The sequence below is a fragment of the Lissotriton helveticus genome, chromosome 11, assembly GCF_964261635.1.
Source record: "Lissotriton helveticus chromosome 11, aLisHel1.1, whole genome shotgun sequence".
NCBI classification, from domain to species: Eukaryota; Metazoa; Chordata; class Amphibia; order Caudata; family Salamandridae; genus Lissotriton; species Lissotriton helveticus.
Genome location: NC_136072.1, coordinates 164,447,528 through 164,474,843, shown reverse-complemented (window position 1 = coordinate 164,474,843; position 27,316 = coordinate 164,447,528). Strand labels below are relative to the sequence as shown.

The 27,316-nt window shown below is 45.2% G+C and overlaps 1 protein-coding gene across 2 annotated transcripts in view; it reads left to right on the top strand.

The window, feature by feature from the left end:
• The window catches only part of TMEM44 (transmembrane protein 44), a 193,534-nt gene that overhangs the window by 113,056 nt on the left and 53,162 nt on the right, over positions 1-27,316 (top strand). For both annotated transcript variants that reach the window (XM_078666270.1, XM_078666271.1), the window contains exons 5-6: positions 16,716-16,802; positions 20,146-20,316. In XM_078666270.1, coding sequence (XP_078522396.1) covers positions 16,716-16,802; positions 20,146-20,316 — 258 coding nt within the window. The remainder of the gene's footprint in view (positions 1-16,715; positions 16,803-20,145; positions 20,317-27,316) is intronic.

The following is a 27,316-nucleotide window of genomic DNA, read 5'->3' as shown; positions in this document are numbered from 1 at the left end:
CTATCTGTGTCAAGGTGAGAGGTGAGTCGGTGATACTTGTGAGCCATTAACCAGCATTAGATGTTTATTTAAGCAAGAGCACTTTGCATGCTGAAGTTCTAAACTCGTGTTTGCAATGAAAACCAAAACAGAACTGCGAGTCCCAGAATGCAAAGCGCTGTTGGCTCAAAAATGGCATGGAGGTGGAAAACGTCACACAGGATATTCAGAACCTTTCCAGGCATGTGCACATAAGACCCTCACGCCCTAAATACCAACGAGATCCTAACTAGAATTATTTAGCGTTAATTTGTAGGTCACAAAAAAAATAAACATCCGGCCATGCCTTCTATTAAGTTAAAGCCATCTGCTTTGCTATACAATACCACTAGCAAAGCAAATGACTTTACCTTAATCAAAGGTGAGACCTATTGCATTTTTAATGCTTGTTGTACCTAGGAACAGTCAGATTGAAAGCTGTTGCTGAGCCAAGTGATCTAGGGTGGTACACCAGCGAAACAGTTGTCTGGAAAACGCTGGTCCTTCTCCAGGCAGTGCTCTGACGGCAATGCAGAGGGCCTTAAAACTGATATGTTTAAATATAGGAAGCCTGTGGAGAAGGGAAAAAGAGGGAGAGACAGATATTTTTTTGGGATTGCCTAGAAGTAGGCGGGCTGCAGAAATCTGCAAAATCTGCATTTTGTTGAGACATTTTTTTCTAATATTGACAAAAATATCACTGTCATGGTCTATCCTCGAGAGCATTAATGAGGAAGTTACAATTTTCAGCAAGTCCTTTGGATATAAAGGGTTAAGATTTTCTTAAGCAGTTTGATAATGAAAAAGGAGGCTTAAGTGATGGAATTTATATGAACCCTGAAGGTGAGTTGGTTAACAAAAAATTGCAACTAAAATTTTGACCAAGTTCCGTTGGCCACCAGTTTTGGTACCAAAAGGAAGTATCTTTACCAAAGAGCAGAACTTCAGTTTTCCCTGAATTCCGCTTCAGACAATTCTGAGACACCCATTTCCCTATCTCCTGCAATCTGATTGTGGAAGCGCCTTGCTGTAGCTGCAGGATCTGTTGACTCAGGGACCACGATTTGTGCATACTTTGTATATGTTCCAGCAAAACCCATATGACCTGATCAACTTAACCAATGGAGCCACGTATGCATTAAAACGGGTTGGGCTTAATGACGAACCCTGGGGAAGACCACATGGAAGAGTGAAAAGGGGAGAGTTTGTTGTCTAATGCGGAAAAACTGTTTCCTGTCCGATAAAAATGATTTGAAGTGTAAATAAGCTTTATCCTTAATACCAATTAATTCAGTAGGATATTGTGATTGACTGTGTCGAATGCTGCTGATAAATCTAACAGAATCAAGGTAGCATTTCCACCGGAATCCATAGTGTCTAATTTCTTCTGATGCACTTACCAGAGCCAGCTCCATACTGTGATGGCTTCTGAAGCCGGAACTGGCAGGAGTCCAAGTGGCTTTGCTCCTCAATAAAGGAGGCCAGGTAGCTTTATGGCTTTTCCAACGATCTTTGCAGGGAGAGGCAGATGGGAAATCGGATGGTAATTGACGTCAGAGTGATCCAAATTGGACCTTTAAGAAGGGGAAGAATATAAGCTAGCTTCAATTACCTAGGGAATTGCCCTGAGCTAATCATCCAATTAAAGATGTTGGCTAAGTGTTCAGAAATAACTTTGATGCAAAATGTGTTCTTTTGGACAGACAGGGATCGAGAGGTGACCCTCACTTGGTTTGAGTACGTTTTATCCTGACTTGATCAAGGGAGAGTTTCGAAAAGGGTGCTATGGTTCCCTGATCTGAGTTGAAGATCATTGGAATTCTCCATGTGGTTTAAATGACTGGTTGAGAAGAGCTTGAACATTGCATTTACTATGTCTTGAAAAAAAGTAGCCAGTGAGCACAGAAAGTTTGATTAAAAAAAATTACATTTTCTGGGGGCTTAGATAGTTATACTTTCTGGACTGTAGCGAAAAGTTCTTTTGAGAAGTTTTCCGCAAATTCCACTTTCTGAGTACAATATCAGGTTTTTCTTTAAAGATCATATCTTTCTATGTGGCAAACGTGTGCTTATATATTTATTTTTCTGTTATAATAAAGTGGAGGCTGCTTTTTCTTTTTTGCCTCTGTGACATGCCTGTTTCTGGAGTCTAAAATTCTCTAAATACCATCATTCTGAGGGAGAGGACCTACAGTTTGTATTGGACTTGACTGGTGCTAGTTTATTCAGTGTCCTGTCTAACCAGAGGTGATAGGATCTAGCTGCTAAGTCCAGGTCTTCCGTGACCAGCGGCGGACTCTCTGTTAATGCAGCTATCAATCGTAGGACTCAATAGAGTGCCATTTGAGGGAGAGCCTAGGGGATAATGGGTTCTTCATAGTTGCTGCATTCTGGACCAGATTAATATTAAACATGACCGCCTGATTTTCGGACCAGCCCAGGTGAGGGCCGAGAAGGTTAGAAGGTGCGGGCAGTCTGGAAAAAATTCCATCAAGTAGATGTCTAGCGGAATGAGTGGGTCCCTTGACCAATTGCTCTAATCCAAGGCTATTCAACGTTAGTAAATTAGTCCTTATTATTGAGAATATACAGGTGAAGATTAAAATCGTCCAGTATAGTAAACTCCAGTGAATAGATCTTGAAGTCCAGAAGCTGTGAGAAATCCTTGTAAACTTTGTTTTCTTCAGTGAATTTCTAAGGTTTTTTTTTAATTCGATTTCCTAACTATAACGTCCCTGTAACCTTTGTTTTTTTTCTGTGAATGTCTAAGTTTTTTTTTATGTCGTTGCCGGACTATAATGCCAATGTAACTTTTGTTTATTTAAGAGAATTTCACTTTTTTTTTTAATTTTCTCAATGTAACCACTAACCTTTGACAGTGAGTGTGTGAGTGAGTGCATGAGTGTCTCAGTAAGTCTGTGAGTGGGTGCATGAGTGGGTCTGTGAGTGAGTACGCAAGTCTCTGAGTGTCTGTGATTGAGTGCATGAGTCTTAGTAGGTCTGTGAGTCAGTACATGAGTCGCTGAGTGGGTCTGTGAATGAGTGCATGAGTCTCTGAGTTAGTCTGTCACTGGATGCATGAGTGCTTGAGTGGGTCTGTGAGTCGGTGCAGGAGTATCTGATTGGGCCTGTGAGTAGATGCATGAGTGTCTTTGAAGGTATGCAAGTGGAAGGATGAGTCTCTGGGTTAAGTGGGTGCATGAGTGGGTCAGTGTTAGACCAGGAAACTTGGCGTGGGTCTCCCTTCCATTTTTTGCTGTTGCCCCTTGTGTTTTTGATGGTGTTAGATGTATTGGGCACAGTGCCACTGCTGTCCAGTGCCACAGTGCAAGTGCTCCCTATGGTAAATTGATGTGCGAATTAGTGACTCCATGATTGACTTGTTTGGTTTACTTGTCAGACCCCCGTATAGTGCACTGAGTGTGCCCGGGGCTTGTAAACCAAAAGCTGCTGATGGGCTTGCATCACTGGTTGTGCCACCCACGGAAGCAGCCTCATAAAATGTGTCTCAGGTCTGCCACCACAGAGCCTGTGTGCAGTCCAGTACTGCCATGTCAACTGGGCAAGTGCACCTACTTGTCAGACCCAAAACCTTCCCTTTTTCTGCATATTATTCGCCCCTATGGTACGCCAGAGGGCAGGGTGAATTTGTAGGTAAAAGGGAGGACGTGCCCTGATGTGTGTGGCATGTCCTGCTAGTGAATTACAGCCATATTTATTTTTCACTATTGCAAGGCTACCTATTCCCCATAGGCCAGAATGGGCCGTTTGATTATTACGTCCTATAATCCTAACTGACTCGGGGAACCAGGTAGAGATTCAAGTTTAGTATGCCTGAACTCAGAATGATAAAATACATTTTTTAGTGACGTCGGTTTTAACATTCTGCGTTTGAAAATACCACTTTTAGAAAGTCGGTATTTTCTTCTCTAACCATCCAAGCCTGCCTCTGCTAGGTTGTGTATTCCTTGTCTGGAGTTTGAGTGACAGGGGCCGGGGGATTCCAGGAGACAAGGTGAGTCAGCACAGGGATGAATAGAAAGATCTGCATGCAGGTGGGTGGGAGGAGTTGCACCTGGGACCTGAATAGGGCTGTGTCTCCCCTCCACAATGCGGGCTCCACCTCCTGTGGTGCGTCTGACGACCCTGCCTTCACTGTGAGGAAAGAAGGAGTCCTGTCAACAAAGTGCTCCACGACTGACCAAAACTGGTTTGGGCTAGGCAAAGGCATCTCTGCCTTCAAAGAACAAAGAGAAACTGTGAATAAAAAGGGGGACCCAAACCCCAGAACTTTAGCTCAGAGTTGCCGAGATCAGAAGGGATCAAGATCGGCTTCCATTGGGAAACAAGAAGAAACCTCTTCTGAGGAGAGGAACCAGAGAGACTGAGGAGAGACTGTCCCTAAGCGTGAGGGATTGGCCTGCAGTGGTTGCCTTGCTGCCAAAGAGAGGAGAGAGGAAGGGATCTTCAAGGGCTTGAGAGAAAGCTTGCCCCCTGACCGAAGTCTCAGGACCAGTAGACTTTACCGGCCTCTGTGCATCGCTACTGGAAACGCTTTTTCAGTCACTACAGAGAAAATGGAGCTGTGACCGACCCAGACGACCAGCTCTGAGTCTTGACGGCACCGCCAAGAGCAATGCCCGCATCTTGCAACGCACCCCTGGTCCCACCGACTGTGATGTTCAGTGCCGCCACCAACGAGCTGCTGCTTGCACCATGACCTGTGGGCACTGCACTACGCACCGCCTCACTTCACTGAAACCGAACTGGTCGGACCGACGTCAACTCCCACCAACCGGCACCGCCGCTGCAACGCAATCTGCCAGCACTGAATCGAGCAACGTCTCACCCTGCAACGCACGGCCTTGGTCTCAACGACGCTGTATAGACGACGTCACTGAGCCGCTGCCTGCACCGCATCGAGAGGACACCGTGCCCTGCACCGCTTCCATCGCACAACACAACCGCAACGGTTGCCACATCCGGCTCACACACCCGTGCTTGCCGCAACGAGTAAAGGTACTGTGATCGAGCCTGTCCCACTGTGCTGACCCGTATCGATGCGGTCAGCTGGAATTGCAAGACTCTGTTGTGTTAACATCGCCTTAGCCGGAGGAGGCTACCGGCTCGTAAAGTACTTTGATTCAAGTATTCCTAAGAAGATCGCTGTTTTTGATAACAGTAATGTGGATCATTTTGCCGTTTACGGTCATGTGATAAGTCTATATAAAACTACTTATTTTTACACTACAAGTTGTGTGGTGTCCATCTGTAGTGTTGTCACTGGGTTACTGTATGTGTTCACAAATGCTTTACACACTGCCTCTGAGATAAGCCTGTCTGCTCGTGCCAAGCTACCGAGGGGGTGAGCAGGGGTTATTTTAGGAGTGTACCCCCTTACCTTGACTAGATGCAAGGGTCCCTATTTGTCAAAGGTACCTACCTCTGCCAACTAGAGACCCCCAAATCTAACAGTCAGTCAGTGGGTGCAGGCTCTGAGTGGGTCTGTGGGTTTGTGAATGAGAACATGAGTGTCTGAATGAGTGTGTGAGTGGACCTGTGAGTGAGTGCATAAGTGTCTCAGTGGGTCTGTGAGTGGATGCATTAGTGTGTGAGAGGGTGTGTGAGTAAGTCTGAGTGGGTCTGTGAGTGTGTGTATGTGAGTCTCTCAGGTGGTCTGCGAGTGGGTAAATAAGTGCTTGAATGGATTTGTGAGTGGATGCATGAGTGTCTGAGTGGGTGCGTGAGTCCCACAGTGGGTCTATGACTGGGTGCGTGAGCATGTTATTGGGCCTGTGAATGATTGCATAAGTGTATGTGTGGTCCTGTCAGTGAGTGCATGGTAAAAAAAAGTATCAGTTTTTCCTGTGGCAGTCCTCCTGTCAAGCTTGCCTGCAGTCCGCTACCCTCTGTTGCGTTTGGTTTTGTGCCTCCTCTGCTCATTTTCTGCTTTTTTTTCTGCCTCTTCTCTCCTAGGTCCTGCCCTCTATTGTGCCTCTTTCTGCTCATTCTGCCAGTTATTTTGCCTCTTTTCGCTCACTCCTGACCTTCATTTTTCCTCTTTCTGCTCATTTCTGACCTTTATTCTGCCACTTTCTTTTGGTTTCTGATCTCTATTCTGTCTCTTTTTGCTCCCTTCTGACCTTTATTCTGCCTCCTATCTGGTTGTTTCTCACCCTTATTTTGCCTCTTTCTGACCTTTATTTTGCCTCTTTCTGCTCGTTGCGGACCTTTATTTTGCATTTTTCAGTTTTGTTTACCAACCCCGTGGGGGAGCCTGAGGCCCCTGTGGTCCCAACTGGCTCCCCATCATATGCGGGAGCCAACATTGCTGCTGCACATAGGGAGCTGCTGGAAAGGCAGGAGCAATTGTTGCACCTCTTTCTCTGTCTGCAGGCAGGGAAAGAGATTAAACCACTGCTTCCAGTGGGAGAAAGCACATTCACAGCTCCCGACTGCTGGCAAAGGAAACCGCTATGTCCCGGGGTGGGCACCCCATTACATTACAGGACCTGGCCTTGGGGGGGGGCAGTCTCCAGAGCCATGTATGGGTCCAGGAGAGGAGACGGGTGCCCCCTCTTGTATGCATGGCTGCCCCAGGTAGGTGCTGGGTCCCGGGGCACGTTAGGTCCGCAAGGCCCCGCCATTTCTTTGTATTTAGCCCCGGTAAGGTAGTGGTCCCTGGGGCTCGGGGTGTGTCAGTGTGCCCCCCTCGATCCATTTTTACCTTATCTCTGGGAAGGTGGTGGTCCCCGGGGCTCAGGGGTTCTGAGCACCCCTGCACTATTAAAATTAAGACCCAGGGAGGTGGTGGTCCCCAGGACATAATTAAGCCCAAGGAGGGTGACCCTGTGCTCTCCCTCCTCCTTTAAAAAATTTTAAAAAGTTTGCATGCTCCTGGGACCTGGCCCAGTCGTGCACATGGCTCTGTAACATTCCTGGTAACATTCCTGTTGAAAAAAGTTTTTTTAAGTGCTTTTTGGCCCTGTCAGTCTATCCGGGACCCCACGACCACAGTTAGAGGTTCAGGGTATTACTAAGCTGCCCCTTTTCTTTCTCTTTTTTAAAAATCATTTTTTGTGGGACTCGGCTGGGTCAGAGTCCCAAGATGGCTGCCAACACTTCCTGGTTGTAGTGTTGGCAGTCAATCAGATTTGAGCACGGAGACTGTTGGATCCTCGGAGGCTCTGCGTCCCTATACATCTTAATATGGATTTCTTATAATATCTTAAAAACTACTGAACGCATTTAGAACAGTTTTCAAAAAGGTCTCTTTCTGAACCTCCTGCTACGTTTCTGCCAAATTTGGTGTAATTCTGTTCAGCAGTTCGGGCTGTAGTCATGTCCAAAATCCCTATGGGAATTTGCATGGGGAAAATGCGTTTTGCCACCACTCATTTTTCTCAGCCCCAGCTTGGCCGATCACTACAAAATTTTCAAGACAGCAGCTGAAGTGAGCATTGCATTATTTCTGAAAACTTTGTGAGGATTCGTAAAATGGTGCCAACGTTATTGGCAATACAAAAAACGTTCTTCCTCTGGAAACAAGGTTCGAACTAGAACACACACATCTGCAGTAATAGCTATGGTCAGGTCGGAGTTTCCATTGAAAAGGCATTTTTATATATACAAACTTTTCTTTTCTGTAACGCTTCCCTAAATTTCCTAAGGGTATCGACATTTGAGAGCCCAATTTGTTTTGGGCTCACACTTGATGTATCACCTACAAACTTTCCAGTAAGGAGCTGAGGTAGATCAACCTTTTTGCTTTCATTAAACCACGTGAGAGGTAAATGCAAAACAAATAACCTTTCCTATGGAAATATTGACCTGACCATATCTACACAGTGGCAACCTTCACTTACCCTGATTTATTTTCACTGTTTTGCTCACTGTTACTCACTTATTCTCACTTATTTGCTCTCCCTCACTCATACTTTCTCACTCACTGCAACCCTCACTCACTTATTCTCTTTCACTTTGACTCATTCTCTTTCACACTTCTATTCTCTTACTCTTTTATACTCTCTCCCTGAAACTCAATTGCACTCATCCATTCTCACTTATTCTAACTCACTGTCACTTACTGATGAGTTCTCACAATCGCTCTTTCTCACTCATTTGTACTCATTCTCACTCAGTTTCACACATTGTCTCTCATTCTTACTACCTGTCACTCTCACTCACCCACTTTCACTCAAACACAGATGCTCACACACACAGGCATACATGCTTACACCTACACTACACACTTTTTCAAACATGCTTTCATCTGCATGCAAGAACACAACACACTTTTAAAAACATTTTATTTTACTTAACGCAGCTGACACCGAAAGTCCCATTGCAGTCTCCAGGTGTTCTTTATTTTTGCCCAAATGGTGAATAACTGGCTATTTTTGATTATCTATATAGTAAAAAATCGATAGAAAACAAGGAGGGAAGTATCCCAACGCCCTTAAGGATGGTAAACTCCTTTGCTCTTGGCCCTGAAACGTGGAGGGCAGACTGAATCAATTATGACTTCCAGTTCAAGAGTAGTATGATTTTGTGCAATCCTACACTGAGAACCACACAGATTGTACTGTGTCGCTTTCCCTTAGCTGGGTCTTGCATCCTGCACTTCAACAGGCAGGAAGCAACATCGACATTTTTTCTTATGTTGTGATAAGTAGAGAAGTGCTTTATGCTTGCATGAATTGTGTGTAATAATGCATGCCAACATTTAAAAAAAAAGGTAACTGGGAGATTTTGAAAACAAAATCGGGGGAATGCATTTTCCCCATTGAAGCAGAGGTAATTTCAGGCAGGAGGCTGCTAAAATTAAGGCATTCGTGGCTTAAAAAATCTGGAGTCTCCCGCCTGAATTGGTCCCATGGCATTTATGCAGTTATAAATATGGCTGCGTCTATACACGTGTTATGTCTCAATGGACTTCAGGGTCTGTGTGAAGAAGGTGTTGCTATTATGTAAAGGCATTTTGGGCCAGATGAACTAACATCAGGAATACCAATTTCCTAATTGCGATTCTCTTCAAATCGCAGTTAGGATATCAGTATTCCTAATGTATGAAACGGAGAGCAGATTGACCTACCTCGTGCTTATTAAGTGGGGCGGCTCCTCCGTTGGAGCGGAGGAGTGTCGCCAGGGCCGGACTGGCAGTTGCCGGCACCAGGCGTTTACCAAGTGGGCTGCCAGGGTGGGCGCCGGTTTTGGGCCCCTGGGGGACTGTTTTTGTTACCGGGGGTTAGGACGAAACCGGCCCTCGCAAACAGCTCAGCTGCACCACCCCCCTCCCGAAAAGGGGGGCAGGCTGAGCAGTTTGCCAGGGCCGGTTTCAGTTCCCAGTCCGGCCTGGAGTGTCGCCCTACTTAAAATACTCCTAAAGCCCCAGAGGTAAAAAATAAAATGGTAATCCATTACCATTTTATATTTCATCACCCCCATCCGAACCGAGTGTCAGGACGGAGTGGGGCCACTGCTCAGTGACAGCAGCAGGGAGGAAGGTGGGTTGTCTATGCGCTATTTAAAGTGCGCACGTCTTTTTAGCCAGCCGTCTTGCGATGGCCAGCCACACATGCACACTTTAAACATCTCTAACCCAGCTGTATTAAGACAACTGGGTTAGAGCAATTGCAGGCCTCCAGAGCACTATGGAGCGCCGAGTGAGGCCTCTCCCTTCAATCAGGGTGCTGCTCTCATGGTACGATTGGTACGCCTTTGACCAGGATTGGTCAAGGGAGTTTCCCGGTGGCTGGGCTGAAAATGCAGAAAGGAGTGGAAGACGTCTGGTTAGTCTCGGTAAATGTTTAATTTTTTCTATTTTATTTGTGCACACTCGGGCACGCCTGTCCTCTCTCCTCCCCGTAGATGCCAGCCGCCACTGTGAAGAGGGGTGGCACAACGGCCAGGGCACCTGACTCCGGACCACTGGGGTTCACGGTTCGATCCCCGGCACTGGCAGCAGGTAAGCCCAGCACCATGTGACTCTGGGCAATAGCTAGCTAAATCTTCCCGATGACCCCCGGTGCCTTGACACCCTCGGGTAATTGTTCACGCTTTACAAATGCTGGATTTCATTTCATTTCACTGCATGTTAATGAGGTAAGTCGTAATTTGTAACCCATTTGGAATCACAGCCATCAGAGAGATGGTGGCCTGCTGAGGTCAGCAGACAAACATGTCTGAAACTGCTTTTTATTATAGCAATCTTTTTTTTTTTTTTTTTATTCAGCCTGTTTGCCTTAAAGGAAAACGGGATGCGTTTAAAAAAAAATGTAACTTTGCAGTTTATTTTTTTTAAGACTAGGCAGTGATCCACAAGATCACTCCATAGGCCCACTGCTTGCTCTGAAAAAAAATATTTGTTTTCCATTCTCAAAGGGGAAAGGGTCACCTGGGTACCCCTTCCCGTTTGAGTTTGAGTTTGAGTTTAAAAGTATTTGTTAAGCGCGCTTTCACCAGCGGTTTCATGGCGCTGTGACATGCAGTTCTCCAGAGTGGGAATGGCAGGGGAGGAACAACGTAACAAAAAATCTAACTAAAGGATTTGGTGAATAGGTGAGCTTTGAGTTTCTTTCGGAACTGGGGGTAAGGCGTTAGGGATCTGAGCTCAAAGGGCAAAGAGTTCCATAAGACTGGGGCAAGGGTCGCAAACTTCGACCCCCCCCCCATTTTTTCCTGCGGAACCGGGGGACTGATAACAGGGATTGAGATGAGGATCGTAGCTCCCTAGTTGGAAGATATGGAACAATCTCTGAAGCGATGAAGGCAGGGGCCGTGCCCAGTCGAGCCTGGAAGGTGATGGAAGCAAGCTTGAACTGGACATGTTCACGGACAGGAAGCCAGTGTAGGGATTTAAGGAGGGTTGTAACGTGACAAGATTTAGGGAGTTTGAACACCAACCGTGCCGCCTGGTTTTGGATCAACTGCAGCCGCCTAAGACTATATGCAGGTATGCCAGCATATAGGGCGTTGCCGTAATCCAGGCGGGAGATGACCATAGCAAGGATGATCAGCTTCAAGGCTTCAAAGGAAAAGAAACGAGATACCTTGCGGATGGTGCGTAGTGAAAGAAAAGAAGAAGAAACCACGGAGCTAACCTGGGAGTGAAGGGTGAGGTGAGAATTAAGTTTGATGCCTAAGGTTTTCACTGAGGTAGAAGGGACCGGGGGAGAACCTAGGGAAGGGGGCCAAAAAAGTGAAGACCAGGGACTGGAGGCACCACCTGTCAACACCAACTCGGTCTTATCTGGGTTGAGTTTCGGGTGGTTAAAGTCCATCCAGTCCCGGATGAAAATCATAATGGACTGAAAATTAAGAATAGAAGCAGAAGAAGAAGAAGAGAGGTTGAAAACAAGTTGGAGGTCATCCGCATAGTTATATACGGCGACCTCCATTTGTTGTAAAGCAAAAATAAGGGGAGCAATGTAAAGGTTGAACAAAAGAGGTGAAAGGGAGGAACCTTGGGGGACCCCGCACTGAACCTTCCGGAAGTCCGCAGAAAAGTCACCCAGGCGGACCGCCTGGGTGCGGTCCCTCAGGAAGGAGGACAACCACACCAGGGCCGTGCCCCCGATCCCTGCCGCCCTGACACGGGAAAGCAAGATGGTGTGATCAACCGTGTCAAAGGCGGCTGAGAGATCAAGGAGGACCAAAGCCTGGGATCGACTGGTGTCCATTCCCTCCCTGAGGTTGTCAAGGACCGAAAGCACTACGGACTCCGTTGAGTGTGCAGGGCGAAAGCCAGCCTGGCGAGAAGCCAGAACCCCATGCTCCTCCACAAAGGCGCTCAGAGACTTGGTGACATGACGCTCGAGCACCTTAGCCAAAAATGGTAGGAGAGAGATGGGGCGATAATTGGCGGGGACCGAGGGGTCCGCGCCAGGCTTCTTTAAGATGGGTAGAATGATAGCTGTTTTCATTGGGTTGGCCACAACCCCCTGGGAGAGGGAACTATTGAGAAAGTGAAGAGGGGGATCAGAACAAGTTGAGTAAATGTGACGGAGGATGTGAGCGGGACAAGAGTCCAGAGGGGAACCAGACTTGATGAGGGGAATTAATGAAGAAAGGGATTCCTTGGTCAGAAGTGGGAAGGCATTAAGTTGTCCTTGGGGTGGAGGACACTGAGGGTCCACAAAAGTAGGGGAGGGTAAGGGAATATTGGCTTTGATGGCGGCAATCTTATTGATGAAGAAACTGTTCAAGGAATCACAGAGGTCCTGGGAAGGGGAGGGCTTAAGGGATGTCCGGTCCGAAAATGCCAAGTTGGGGACAATCGAGAAAATTTCCCTCGATTGGTTCTCGGCTGTGAGGATCTTAGAGGAGAAATAGGCCGTTTTAGCGGCCAGAATAGCTTTCTTATATTGAGCCAAGAGAGCGATGAAATCAGCTCTAAGAATGGGACAATAATTTCTCCTCCAGGCCCGCTCAGCACGGCGTACCTCTAGTTTGATGGTTTTAAGGTCGTCGGTAAACCACAGATTGGCATCCTTCTCCCGCTTAGAGGTCAACCGCTTTAGCGGAGCAATGGACTCACTAGCTGAAGAGAGCCACTGATCAATGGCATTAGCCTGAGCCAGAGTGGAAAGGCCTTGTAAGGTGGGGTAGGAATCAACTAAGAGGGCAGATAAATTATCCGGATCCACTCTGCTCCACGAGCGGACCCAGACATTTTTATGAAGAGGGAGCCTGGTAGTAGAACTTATGGGGAGAAAAAAAGATATTAAATGGTGATCAGACCAGGTGCAAGGTGAAATGGACAAGGAGTCTACTGGGTAGTTTAAGGACCAAATCTGATCCAAGATATGCCCCTTGACGTGAGTTGAGGAATGAACGTGAGAAACAAAGTTAAGAGATTGGAGTGTGTCTGAAAACTCTCTCGAGGATGAACACTCTGCTGGGTCAGAGGGCCAGAAATTGAAGTCACCCAGCAGTAAAACGGAAGAGTTATTAACCGTGAGGGTGGCCAGCACCTCCTGAAAGTCAGAAAGAAAACGTACAGGTGACTGGGGAGGACGATAGATGAGGACACAAGTGAGAGGGGGGGAAATGGAGGTAGTGCGGATGACAAGGTGCTCAGTAGTAGCAATGTCTGACAAGAGAAGCAATTGGAATGGGAAGTCAGACCGGGCAATAACTGCAACGCCGCCCCCAGTTCTGCCAGATGAACGATCAGCACGAAAAGCATAATAAGGAGCAGGAAGGGAGGCTAATAAGGCAGGCAAGGAGTCATCACTGAACCAAGTCTCAGTTAGAAAGAGAAGATCAGGTGCGTGGGGATCCAACAACACCGATAGTTCATGTGAATGAGCCACTGCCGACCGGGTGTTTAAATAATAAGCCTTAAGAGACCTGGCTGGAACTGGATTGGCGTCCTCCTTAGGAGGCGGAGGGGAAGTAAAGGAGGAAGATGAACAAAAGCAGGGAGAAGCAGGGGACAGATCAAACAGGGAAATGCGTGAGTGTATGGAAGCATGTAGGGACCACGGACCTTGTAAACTGTGAAGTTGGGAGGAAGAGTAAGTAATGCTTTGGGCAGGGAGGACGTGCCCCTAGCCCCGGTCGGCCGCGGAGGGGGTGCAGACGGGTTTGTCAATAAGTTACCTCCTCCTTCAAAGAGTCCGTAAAATATAAATGTTTTGCAAGCGTATTTCGGTCGCAAACTATTCATACATCCCATCAAGATTTGGTATTTGGAAAGAACATCCTACATACGCCCTTCCAAATACCGAATTGCAAACGCAAACTGTGATTCGGTAACGTGCTACCTAATCACAATTTGTGTCTTGCCCATATGTAAATGCATTTTATGCGGTGTGAATTGGCCGGATAGACTGTTTACGACCGCAAAAATGCTTTGTACATTTGTCCCTTAGTTTCTAAAAGTGCATGGTATATCCCCTAAGCCGGAGGTCTGATTACACAGGAATTGAACTAAGTAAATGCTTCCATCTAGTGGTCATTTCTAGAACTTCCTTCAGTTGACGATTTCAGAGCCTGAGGAAAGAAACCGTAGGCTTCTATAAAACAGTCTGTTTTAACTGTTTAACAGTCAAACATAACACGCCCTCGAATTTCAGTCTTAAGTGTCGCTGTGGCGTAACCTTACGTGTGTGTGTGCTCTAAATGAGTAGTGTGTGCAAGTATGTGTGCCTTGGTATGCTTTCCGGCTTCATGGGTGTGAATCTGTGGATGTCTTTGTTAGTATTGTCAGGTTAGGCTTTAGGCTTCCTCGGGGCTGTGTTGAGAGTCCAATACCCGACCCTACCGAACTACCTCAGTGCTCAATATGCAATGACACGAACAATCAAGATAATTCAGCGGGGCGCGGGAAAGGAAGGGGACAGCAGGGAGGGAGATCTGTAATGACAAATAACAAGAGATTAGAACACCCTATCTCCCTCACTCTATATAGTGTATTCTACTTTGAACTCCAATTAACAAATACCACCCCACTGTGTATGAGTAATACCTGTAAAGGAAAATACACAAGGCTCTAATCCTAGTGGAGACAATGATGTGGAAGAGGTAAGAGGAACTGTACCCAGCTGAAAAGACAAAACATACACTGTTCAATGTATACTGGTGAATGGGAACAGTAATTACGGTTGTAGATCAGAAGGTACCCTACACATACCATGAATATTGCATCATATCAACTTGTATGGGTAAACCACAATTCCCTCTCTCAAGACCCCTCCTGTCTCCTGTAGAAATGAAATAAGAGAACAATAAATTCTGCTTCATGCGGGACCTCCCCGAGAATAACAAAGAAAAAGCTCCTTTGGAATGGAATTTAGTGTTGCCGTCACACTACTTTTCAGAATTCCTTAAATGTGCCTTACTTCTGAAGGAATCAATGTTTTACTCCTTCGGGGTAAATTAGTAGCGAGGCTCAGTGATAAGTTTCAAGTGAGTCCCATCGCATGTGAACCAATATATATATAAATCCTAATATATACACTTCGATTTTGTGCTTGGCAATGAAGGTACGCAAGGTCTCTGTAGCTCCAAAACCCTTAAATGCCAAACACGGTTCAGGACCAACAAACAAGGTTATGAAACTTCGAGATATACTGAGCCGAGTGAAGTTTCCTTTCTCTGTTACAGCCGGCCGGTGTGCTGTTGGGATCGATAGAACCAACGCCTCACACCGCCTCCTGCCAGCCTACTCACGGTTAAGTTGGACTTGGAAAAACAAGTCGGTTTACCACCCAGGTTCCTGAGCTCCAGAACACGTCCCTGTAACCACGGAATTATCGGCGTTTCACCGCCGTCGGATTCACTCCTTTATTTCCTGGCATGCGCGCGCACCCAGCGTAGTACGCGACGTACGCGAGGCATGCCGGGAACTGTAGTTTCATTGCTCCTCTCGACAGCCCGAGAACGTTAAACACCGCGAAACATGACAAGTATGCCTATTGTTGTGTATTTTGTAGGCGGATCTATGCAACTGTGTGCGGTTGCCATTGCTAATAGGTTTGACTTTAATGATCTAAGACAGCCAGCCACAAATACGGTTATCTTGTGTTAACATATTAAACCCAGACCTTTCGGCTTATTCAATGCTCATTTTTGTATATTCATTCTTGTGTGTTTAAATTGTGCCTCCACATCCGTATAATTCGAAGCCAATAATACATTTTCTTCGTGCCAATAAGAGCCATATATTTGCCGATACGCATTAAAACTAAAAAAGGGTTGTTCTACCTCTTTTAAGTACACCTGACTGGTAGGTAGTATCCGTAGTATTACATTTCAGCAAGATTTTTTTTTTAAATTAAATATATATATATATATATATATATATATATATATATATATATTATTGTTATTGCGAACACATGGCTGGCTCGTTTAAGTGATAGCATATGTTCGTCTTTCTTTTTTGGGGGATATGCTTGCAATAGAAAAATCCAGCTTTAACATGCCAATGGGGGCCCGGCTGGCATGCTGGGAATGTCAGCAATCTAAATAATTGCAGCACAATTGCATGCATGTGATGTTCATGAAGATGAAAATTGCCAAGTCCCTTCACTGCGGACCTAATAGCAAGTGATGTATGCATCTTTGGGAAAAACGGGTCTCTGTACCGTATGGAACTCATTTGCCTCTGGCAACAGCCACCCAGGCTGCCTGTAGTCGGACACTAAAAATAACCATCAGACCAGCTTCCAGGGCATAACGTCTTGCCTTTGCCAGTGCTTGTTTACTAATCTTTGACTACTACCTAGGTTATAGGGAAGTCTTCATCCTTTTGAGCCTCTTTTATTTTTGCTGGGTCTGCTTTCCTTTATAAATTAGGCTGCTTTATTTGCACTGCCAAGAAAACATGATTTTTTTCAGGTTTTATTTCAAAGAATCCAGTAAATGCTGTAATTGCTTTCAACTGTAGAAGATATTTTGTAAATATGCATATATTTTGGTGGTGGATTTAATGTACAGAGCTATATAAAGGTGGATTGGTTATCTGTAGAAGTGACCTAAAGAGCTGACTATATAAGCTCGTACAAACCTAGGCTGGCTGAGGTGCAGGATGCCAACAATGAAAGAGAATTGTTCATGATTGCTAGAAATGTCTTTTTTTTTTATTCCACTGAATGCAGATGTTAGATATTAAGATGCACTTGGCTTTTAACTCAGCTCGGCGGCATCTGCTTGGCTATCCTGTATTGATTGTGTTGGGTTTTTTGCAGGAAAGCACTGAGATCATAGGGTTCACGCTGGGCATGGTAGCCGTGATCATTTCGTGGACGTCCAGAGGTCCTTTGCTTACAAAAGTGGTAAGTGTGGGATAGTAGGTGCAATAATAGTATTTTATTTGAAACTTTTGAGATGCATACTGATGAGAATAGTTTGCTTTTGGTAAATCCAGTGATCTAAAATATGTCTTTTGTTACATAACGTGGTTTGGTATTATGGCTCGCGCTCATTGGGTGAGTTCAGGCCACAGCTTCTCGGCACCACCAGTAGGGCAAGGAGTGAACTTCATAGAAACTTACTGGGCTCTGAACTCCTGGTTACGCTCTGTTCCTGCCACTAGCTCGATGTACCCATATACTCTAATAGCAAGGCCAATATCAGTCTTACTAAAGGGCAAGAACTCAGGAGCAGCCACTACCCTTAACTGATATCCATGCGGGTACATCTGCCCTGGAGAACCACTCCATACTTAAGCCATTTGAAGGCCTCCAATGGTGTCCATTGACCTTCAATTTTTTAATCTCCCTTGCATGTTGTGCAACCAAACTGCATCTGACTAGTTTTGTGGCGTTGTGGAATGAAGACCAATCAACAATGGTTCATCTTTATAGCAAGTAAGAGACCTTCTCACCATCCCAGGTGGCCACAGAAGCCTCCAAAGCAGAATTTCTCTACTCTCTGAAACACCAAAATGTATGAACCCCCAAGTATTAAATGACTTATTCTCCACTGGTTCAATCTCCCCCTGGAACTACCTTTTGTCTAAACTACCTTCTGCACCCACACTATTCTGTTGCTCAGGAAACAACTAAAATCTTACGTGAATGTTCCCGCCTCCCACTGAACGCAATGTCTAATCCACAATCTTGTGTTAAGTGCATTACTGCTCCACGGTGGTCTAATGTCACTCTTGTTTCTTGCTGGTGCTGTCTTCCTTATTTGTAAACTTTGCTAGTTTCTTGTAAAGCGCTCTAATACCCCATGGCAAAGCAGGACTATATAAAACTGTTGAATGAATAAATACATTACTAATGGCTTTCTTGTACTAGTTAGCTGGTTGTAATTCCTGATTTATGATTAGAGTCTATTCTTACAATGTATTCCACCCAAGCGTGCAGATTCCACCACCATCACTGGTGGTATCAGTTGCTAAGTTATCAGCCATTACACAATTACACTGGATGGGCGATTCTTCAGCTAATACGTTTGCAACATCAAGTCCTAACCCAAACTCGGGTAAATACACATACTACCGTACATATTTGTAGTTGAGTTAGCTGCAATGCTGATGTTATCAACCACAGTAAAACCATGAAAATAGTAGAGGTGGGTGGAACTCGCTGAGTTTCTCTCTGCGGAATTCCCCGGAGTACCATGAAAGCTCTGTGAGAATCTGCAGAGTTCTCCAAGCAGCGTTGTGATAATTTTTAGTGCCAAGAGCTTGTTCCACACTGTTAAATTAGCGCAAAAGCCACAATGTGGTGCACCAGAAGGGGCTGCTTCTTTCTGCCGCTTGAGTAGATATTGTACTCGAGAGGCAGCTTTCTCAACCCGAATAGTAGTAACCTGTCGCAATGACCCACGTTGAGAAATTGCATCACAATTTCTCACTCATGCTTGCCAACGTAACATTGGTGAGCCGCACGTCAGAAAAACTCCACCACGCGGTGGTTGGTGGAGGTTCCCCAGAACTCCAGTCAAAGCGTGGAGAATGCAGGACTGTGAACTCTGCCAGAGGAGTGAAGTTTACCACCCACCCCTAGAAAATAGCAACAGAGTGAAGATATTTGCAATCAAAATATAAAGATGCATAATATGTCAAATGGCCACCTGTAAGGCTCTCCTGCACCCATAAACCTATTTGTCTGTTGTTCATTTTGACTCCTCCTTTAACCACCCTCTTTCCATGGGGCGTAAGATACTGCACTCTTGCATGTCAACAATAGCTTTCATGTATGTTAAAGATGCAGGTTGCTTAAGGGCATCTATGGTATCTGCAGCTGGAGCCCCCTGAAAGCTTACCAAAACACCGGTATAGCACACATGGTTGAAGGTGTATGTGTCGTGCCTCTTGCATTCCTACAACGAGAAGGGACATATCAGAGATTTTGGGAATTGCCCAGCCATAGCTCTATCTACCATGGACCAGTTTTAACCAGGAAGTAAAGTTTGCATTGTGTAAAGCTGAGGTTAATTACTGGTATAGTGGTCATGTCACTGTCGTCACAGACCGTTTTTCCAGTCATGGGCTTTCATGTGATAACATAATCCGTTCTGGGTGGTTTATCCTTGGTTTACTTCAGGTGTTCTAGTGGTGGCAGTGATTTGTAAGCCTAATGGGTGGGTCTGGAAACATTTGTATTTGTATTTGTATTTAATTTATTTATAAAGCGCTAACAATCATCCTGGGTAGGATATCACGGCGCTGAGGTTTGGTGCTGAGAGGTACGATAACCGCACTGATTACTGATTACTCTAGTTTAGGGAAGAGTAGTGTCTTTAATTGTTTCCTAAATGATAGGAGACAGTCTGTCAGTCTGAGACTGGGAGGTAGTTCATTCCATTTGGTTGCAGCTAGATGAGAGAAAGCCCGCTCTCCCATCCTGACAGTCTTCACGCGGGTAGTGTTTGCTCTTCCTAAAGTTCTGGAACGAAGGTTCCTTGATGGTCTATGGAATTTGACTTTATTGTGTAGAATGGTAGGACCTATATTGTAAAGTACCTTGTGTGTGATACACAGTAGTTTGAAGTTAGCTCTTTGTCGCATTGGGAGCCAATGTAGCTCTCGCATGCAACTTTTTGCCGAATCATATCTCTTCTTATTGCATACAGCCTTTGCCGCGGCATTTTGCACTATCTGCAGTTTAGAGAAGAGATAGTCTGCCATTCCAACAAACAGAGAGTTGCCGTAGTCCAGTCTGCTCATCAGCAGCGACTGGACCAGGGTCTTCCTACACTCAGTCGGAATCCAGGGGAAGACTCGTCGGAGCATTTTCAATAATGCAAAGCCTCTGCCACAGACAATGGAGACATGTGATTTCATGGACAGAGCACTGTCCAATACCACACCCAAGTTTTTCGCTTTTATGGTGGGATTTGGGGGCAAGCCCAGGTATATAATGACATTGAGTGAGGTGGCCACCCTCAACTAGATACAATAGCCTATTGTCACTCTTCAAGGGCGCACAGTCTTTGTGTTGATACCATCAAACAATCCAGAAAATGTCCCCAGATAATCTTTCTGCCAGCCTCAATTAGCAAGAAGAGTAGAGAATGACCAGAGCTTAGAGTGGGAAAAATACAGAATCTTCCCCAGATCACAACCAGGCGTCCTTTGCTGATGTATTGTTGCTGTCCCTATCCATCACCAAACGACTACAAAGGCATTTGCAAATGTGTAATTGTTTTGTTTTTGTTTAACAGTGCAAAGGAAAGACCTTTCCAGGGATGCAGCTTTGGGCCAACTTCTGTTCAGTGATGGCCAGCCTTCTGTATGCGGCTGCTATTATGGCCCACGACCGAAAGGCTGAGTACTTCATCAGAGCAACGCCTTGGTTCCTAATTTTCCTGGGCTCTGCTGCTCTCGATGTTGCTGTATCCTTTACTGTACTTTGCTGCATCCTTTACTGTACTTTTCTGCATGGGGTATGAGTGCTGGACTACAAGAATAAGTGGTAGCTTAGTAAACATTCTGATTGCTTTACACATTAGGCCTGCTGAAGAGTATCAACGTGGCAAACTATGGCAGAGAGAGGCCAAAGTCTTGTGACCTGTGACTGAGCTTCCACACAGGTGGGTTACATGGGTAAACCATTCTTCTGCCTAAGGGCATACATTAGCTCCCCTTTACATTGGCTCATCTTCAGGGATGTGCGCGGGGGGAATGTAATAACACATTAAACAACAATATCATTATGAAATAAAATAGTATATGGTCAACCCCACCTTAGAGCAAAAAATGTTTTAACTTGATGCCTAAAAAATGAAAAATATTTAGCATGTGGTTCAAAAGCTGTTGAAGAACCATTGCCATAAACCTCAATGGTAGAATGTTGCTGTAATATAAATCAAATTGAAAGACCAACATTTTTAATTAAAAAAAACAGACGAATTCTCCCAAGGTACTTATCCATAACCTACGTCTCAGGCTAGGCTAAACCGAAGTGTTCACGTTAAGTTTGGGGGAAGGGCGAATAAACCATTTTTCTACTCCCTTAGAGCGCAGTGAAGAGAAACAAAGTGACCAGGTGGACGGTGCTAAAGATGGTGCCAAGGATGCTTCCACTGGTCTGAATCAAGAACATGGGAACTCTTGGTAATCAAAGAAACTCTCAATCAAAAGCTTCAGCCAATAGAAGGCGCCTTTTAATGGACAAGGTTTGTTGTGAATGTGTTGTATGCTCTCCTGGATCTCGCGCAGATCTTGTAGTCACTACTGAGAACTTGCATACAGTGAGGGCTCCCGTCCTCGTATTGCATTCTCCGTAGCCTTGTCTGGACTATTTTTGGCAGATGGCTTTACCTTTCCTAGGCCAATGCTTCCACCAATTTTGTCAGATTGTCTTTCACAGATCAGTACCACTTTGTTACCTACATGCATGCATGTATGTGGTGTATTGTGCAGGCCAAGCTCTGTACAAGATCAGTCCGTGATGCAGTTAACGAGTGATTAGAGAGGTACCTGGCTTATGAGAGCAGGCGTCGACTGTTACTGCATTGTTATGCTATGTCCTTTAAAAAGAAATACACTGTATTTCACTATCAGAACACACATCAGTACATGTCCTACCTTTTACTTACACTGCACCCTGCCCACATGGGTACCTTGGGCCTACCTTAGGGGTGATTCACATGTAATAAAAGTGAAGGTGAGGGCCTTTCAAGTAGATGCCCTTGCCAGGGCGACATTGCAGTAGAGGCTGCACGCAGATGCTGCAGTGGCAGGTCTGAGACCCCTTTGAAAGGGTGCCTGGTGGGTGACACAATCAGTGCTGCAGGCCCACTAGCAGCAGTTGATTTACAGGGACTGGGCACACACATTGCACTGTACTAGGGACTTAGTAGTAAGTCAAACAAGCCAATCATGGGAACACCAATCCATAGTCACAATTTGGCAGGTCTTGACATTAATAAGAGACGGATTGCGCTCCTCACTGAGTGTAGGGAATCGGCAGAATAGGAGTTCCTATTCCTTAGCAAATACGCGACAACCCGCCGATATGGAGAAGGAGAGAGACCAGGCCGATTGCTAGCTCAAATACTTAAACCCAATTATAGTAAGACATACATCACGGAGTTGCGGTCTGCTTCTGACGACGCTCTTATGGACCCCACTGAGATCCGTGAGGAATTCATAGAGTACTACACCACCCTATATACCTCTAGAGCAGCACAAGATCCAACTGCACAAGAAAACTATCTGTCTGAAATCGTGCTGGTATATCTGGAGAAAAATATCCAAGAAGTTTTAGCTGAAACTTTTTCAGAGGAGGAAATCATAAGTGCAATACATGCCCTAAAATGGATCCATGGCTCCCAGCCTGGATGGCTTTACTGGAGATTTTTATAAAACCTACAAGCACTTATTGGTACCTAAGCTCCTAGAGGTATACGCTGAGGCCCTGGAAGCGAAAATACTTCCACACACATTGCGAGAAGCTGTCATTGTCTTATTCCCAAAACCCGGCAAAGACCCCTCAAGAGGCTCGTATAGACCATTATCCCTACTAAACTTAGATTATAAAATCCTGGCCAAAATGATATACCTTTGCCTTTCTCTGCTCATGGACTCCATCATTGCCCCGGCACAATCAGGCTTTGTACCACATCGATTCACCTCATTAAATCTCAGGACATTATTCTCGGTCTTACACCGAATAAACCCAGAAGTCCCAGCCGCTGCTATTTTACTTGACGCAGAAACTGCTTTTGACTCCTTGGAGTGGCCCTTCTTCGTGTCCATAATGCGCAGGATGGGCATGCCCAACAGCTTTGTAGCACTGACGGAACTGCTCTATAGCAGCCCCACTGCGTGGCTATGTTTGAACCGTACGCTTTCCCACCCATTTTCTTTGTGTCGTGGTACCTGGGAGGGTTGCTCTCTGTGACCCCTTTTATTTATCCTTGCCATGGACCCTTTAGTTCGTCACTTCCAAGAAAACACTTACAACCCGGGCTCCAATTCAAGACCGGTCCCCTCCTGGTCTCTTTATATGCAGATGATGAGTTTTGTATGTATGAGCGCCCCAAATCAATTTAAACTCCCTAATACGGGAAATACTCTGGTTTGGACAACATTCCGGACTAGGAATAAAGTGGAGCAAATCGGTCATATTCCCTCCAACCCCCAGCACTACAAGATGGGAATGTGAATTCCCCACGGAATGGTGCACAGATTCCACTAAATATCTAGGTATCCACATTCATCTGGACACTGATCAAATAATCAGACTGAACTATGGCCAGGCCATGCACACACTTGAATTCCAGATTGAGAAATGGCTGCGACTCCCTCTTTCCCTGGCGGGCAGGGTAGCTCTGATTAAGATGATTGTGCTCCTGAAATTGTTATATCTTTTTAACAACATTCCTATCCCCCTTCCTAATCATTTTTTGTATCATTACGTACGCTTTTGATTAAATTGACATGGGGAGGTAAACTACCCCGGGTACAGTGGCAAATCTCGACTCTCCCATATGATCGGGGAGGGTTTGGGGTCCCAGATCTCTAACTTTATTACTTAGTGGCCCAGTGCAGTTATGCGTACGCCTGGTTCCACCCAGATGCTAGAATACCATATTTACGTCCCAAGGCAGATTTGTAGTGCTAGGGACCCCAAAAACATCCAAACAGTTTCCACAACAAGTTGGACCTGGGACAAGGTTTGTCGCATCATGGGTGCCCCTATCTTGTTTACCTCTGCTCTCCCGCTCCCAAATACGCGCTGGCTTCCGATAACAAGAGAGAGAGACTTATACAACGCACACTTGGTAACTTTGACATTGGCAAATTCGGGGACTTATTTCCTGGAAGCCACATTTTCTGTAACAGAGGAGGGAAGATTTGCAATGCCCTCCTTCATGGACAGATTTGTACTGGGCAGGATATGTTCTGCTTTACGGGCGCTACTCCCCACCTTTCCACTTGAACCTGAATCCTTCTCTCCACTCACCACGATCATAGAGTGCTCGGACGGGGTTCACCTCATATCAAAATTATATCAAGCTTGCTTCGCTAACATACCTATTAATGACATCGGGGTCCGCCAGACCTGGGAGGTAGATCTAGGGCATCCGATTCTGGATGTTCAATGGGAAAAGTGCTGTGCAACAACTAAAGACATATCACTGAACTGCCTTCACAAACTAATCCATTTAAAATGTTTACACTATACTTCACCCCTGCGAAGTCTCACAAGATAGATCCGAGCAGACCACATCTTTGCCTTAAATGCGGCTCACCACAGGCAGACTTTGCTCACCTCGCATGGAACTGCACAAAACTACACCCATACTGGGAATCGTTGTACAAAACACTGGGTGACATTGTAGTGTAGTTCCCATATCCTTGATAGGCTCTGCGCATTGGAATAATATACACTATAGTTTTGACATAGGACTGAGGTCAGTATGTCTCTATCGAGTACATTAAACTTAATTACTTGTGTGTGCCAGCTAAATCGGAGGTCACTAGAAACTTTCTCGAATGTACAAGAAGGGATTAGTTTCTGACAACCGCATAAACATGACAACTTTGTTTCCCTTAGAGTCAGAACAATCTCAGAATCGTGGAAACAATAGACAACCGTTTCACTTAGTCAATCATACATGCTTCGTTTCTACAGAGGTTTCACAGAAATAGGGAGACAGGCGTTTCAATAAAAAGTGTTTATTGAAGTCTTATTTCTCATGCAAGAGATATGAACTGCTACAATCGTAAGACAGAATGCGAAGTATAATGCGTACAGCGTTTTCAGTAAGATAAAATAATACTGTAATAGCATGGTTTGTAGCTATGACATACATTCATAAAAATACATACATAAATAACACAGGCTAAAATACTCTCCTGATGCTTTTAAAATAATCCTAACCCAGTGTACCTAACCTAAGTGTAGTATGATGGAAAAGGTAGGTGCTGTTTAGTTATAGTCTGGTTTAGTTATAGCTGCCAAGAGTCCCTCTAGGTTCTAGTCTGCTCCATAATTAGGTTGGAATCTCTTTCCCGGGTCTCGATCTCTATGCAAGGGGAGTCAGAAACACTGGAGCTGGATTCTTTGCGAGGAGAATGGCAGCGTCTGGTCAGTGCGTCAGTTGGGGACTTGACTTCCTTCTGAACTTGCCGTGGCGAGCCGCGTCGTGCAAGTAGGCAGTCAAACCGTGGACCGAACTGTGGTTTGCCATGGCAAGTAAAGGCATATTTATACATTGAAGGTGTTTAGGAATGCCAGTATTGACGTAAAAATCGGGCATAAGAACGTCATGAATGAACCCCTAAGGAATAGATGTTCATGCATAATAAATGAGTTCTTGGAGAAATCAATATCCAACCAAGGGGAAGTCCTAAAGGCTTAAGGATCTGGTTTTCCAAGAACTCGTTGTGACGTAGATGAACGGATGTAGGTGGCCATGCCTGTATTTGGTTGGCATGAGCAATGCCTAAATAAGGGCTGGATTTCTATGCCTAAATAAGGGCAATGTGATTTGTACCTATATAAGGGCATAAATCGGGAAATTCATACAGAATCTAAATCGACACACAACAACATGATAGATGTCCAAGTAAGGAGGGTTTCACAATTTTCAGTCAGGAAGGAGAGCGGATACCATGATGTTTTGGTTCTAACAATGCGATCTTTGAAAAAGATGTTTGTGGCAAGGGTCAATCCAATTGAATGTCCACCAGCTTTTAAGGTGAAGCTATTGTTGATTAGTCAAGCTTCAGACTGTGATCATTTGGTGTCAATGGCAATTCAGAAAAATTCTATCTTAGCCAGTTAGAGCTTTGGATCTTAAAATTCCCATCTAGACAAGCTGGAGATCACTGGCAAGGTAAGCGGTGAACCATTGAATGTATGAATGAATGTGGGAATTTGTATAGTGCAAACAGCTGCCCCAAGTTGCGTTCTGGCACTGAATAAGCAGGCAGAAGATACAACAACCAAAACCAAACTGAAAGGCACATTGAAAAACCAAATTTTCAACTGCTTGTGGAATTGAATTTAATCTTCAGTGTAGTGTAGGGTAGATCTTGACCTCACCCCCACCCCTGAAGTGGCCTTATTGGGATATGTTTTCAATTTCCCTAAAGGTATGCGGAAATTTATTGCAATAGGTTTGCTATTGGCGAAAAGGGAAATAACCATACACTGAGGCCGGAGGGCTGTGCCGACTGTGAAAAAATGGTTGACCAGTTTGGCCAGAGGCTTACCCCTCCTCCCGATGGCCAATAGGAGGTTATTAATTCAGGGGCTCATCATTTCTCGGCTGGATTACAGCAATGCGCTGTTTCTGGGGGCGCCAGAATCAACTTAAAATAAATTGCAGCAAGTACAAAACGCTGCTGCCAGGCTCTTGACGGACCTTCCCAGGCGGCAATCAGCCCGTCCAGCGCTGAAGGCGCTTCACTGGCTCCCTGTCAGAGAGAGGATGAAGTTTAAGGCACTCTGTATGGCCCACAAAATCTTGCAGGGGAAAGGGCCACCTATCCTTCGGGGTATGGTTCAATCTTATAAGGCCCCCCGTGCCCTTCGCTCAGACCACCAACATCTCCTGCAAGTCGCGAGAGTAAGAAAGGCCAGGACTGGCGGTAGAAGATTTTCCGTTAATGTGGCTGTTTTGTGGAATTCCCTTCCGCTTGCCCTGCGCTCCGAAACTGGCACTCTACGATTTCGCAAACTCTTAAAGACCTACCTCTTCCCTGCCTAACGAGTTGTCGCTGTTATGGTGTGTTCTCTGGATGAGCGCTGGGATGCCCAAGGGTAACCACGCGCGATATAAAACTCAATAATAATCAATAATAATAATATTGTAGCACAAATAGCTAAATGTATGCCAGCACCATACCACGCATCTCACGCCCCAAAGATATTTGGGGACCACTCAGAAATTATGTAACTAAGTTACTGGGGCGCCATTGGAACAGGGTAGACTCCCAACTGGAGTAGGGTGACAAGTTGATAACGTTGCCACAAGTGATGCGACAGTCCATTTTGATTTTAATTATTAACTCAACGTTAATTAATATCTTTTGAGGGATCAACGTTTCGTGCAGGTGGGGAGGAGGAGAGGGGTTTGAAGTAACAACCATTGCGTAAAGAGGTGCAAAGCCTCGTGAAATACGGTTGTATATGATGTAGAGACTTGGCCTTATACCTATATATGAATGTTTATCGGTTTTAATTTCATGGATCTGACAGTGAGCACACATGTATCATTTGTTGTACAATGTTGTAAAACGGTAAATAAAGTTTTTTTTTAAAAAGGATGGCAGGTCTAACAAATAGTAAAGTTAGAAATCGCTTAGAAATGTCCGCTCTGTATCTGGACTATCTTTCTTTAGGAATCTCCAACATTGTAATTTCCATTGATTTTG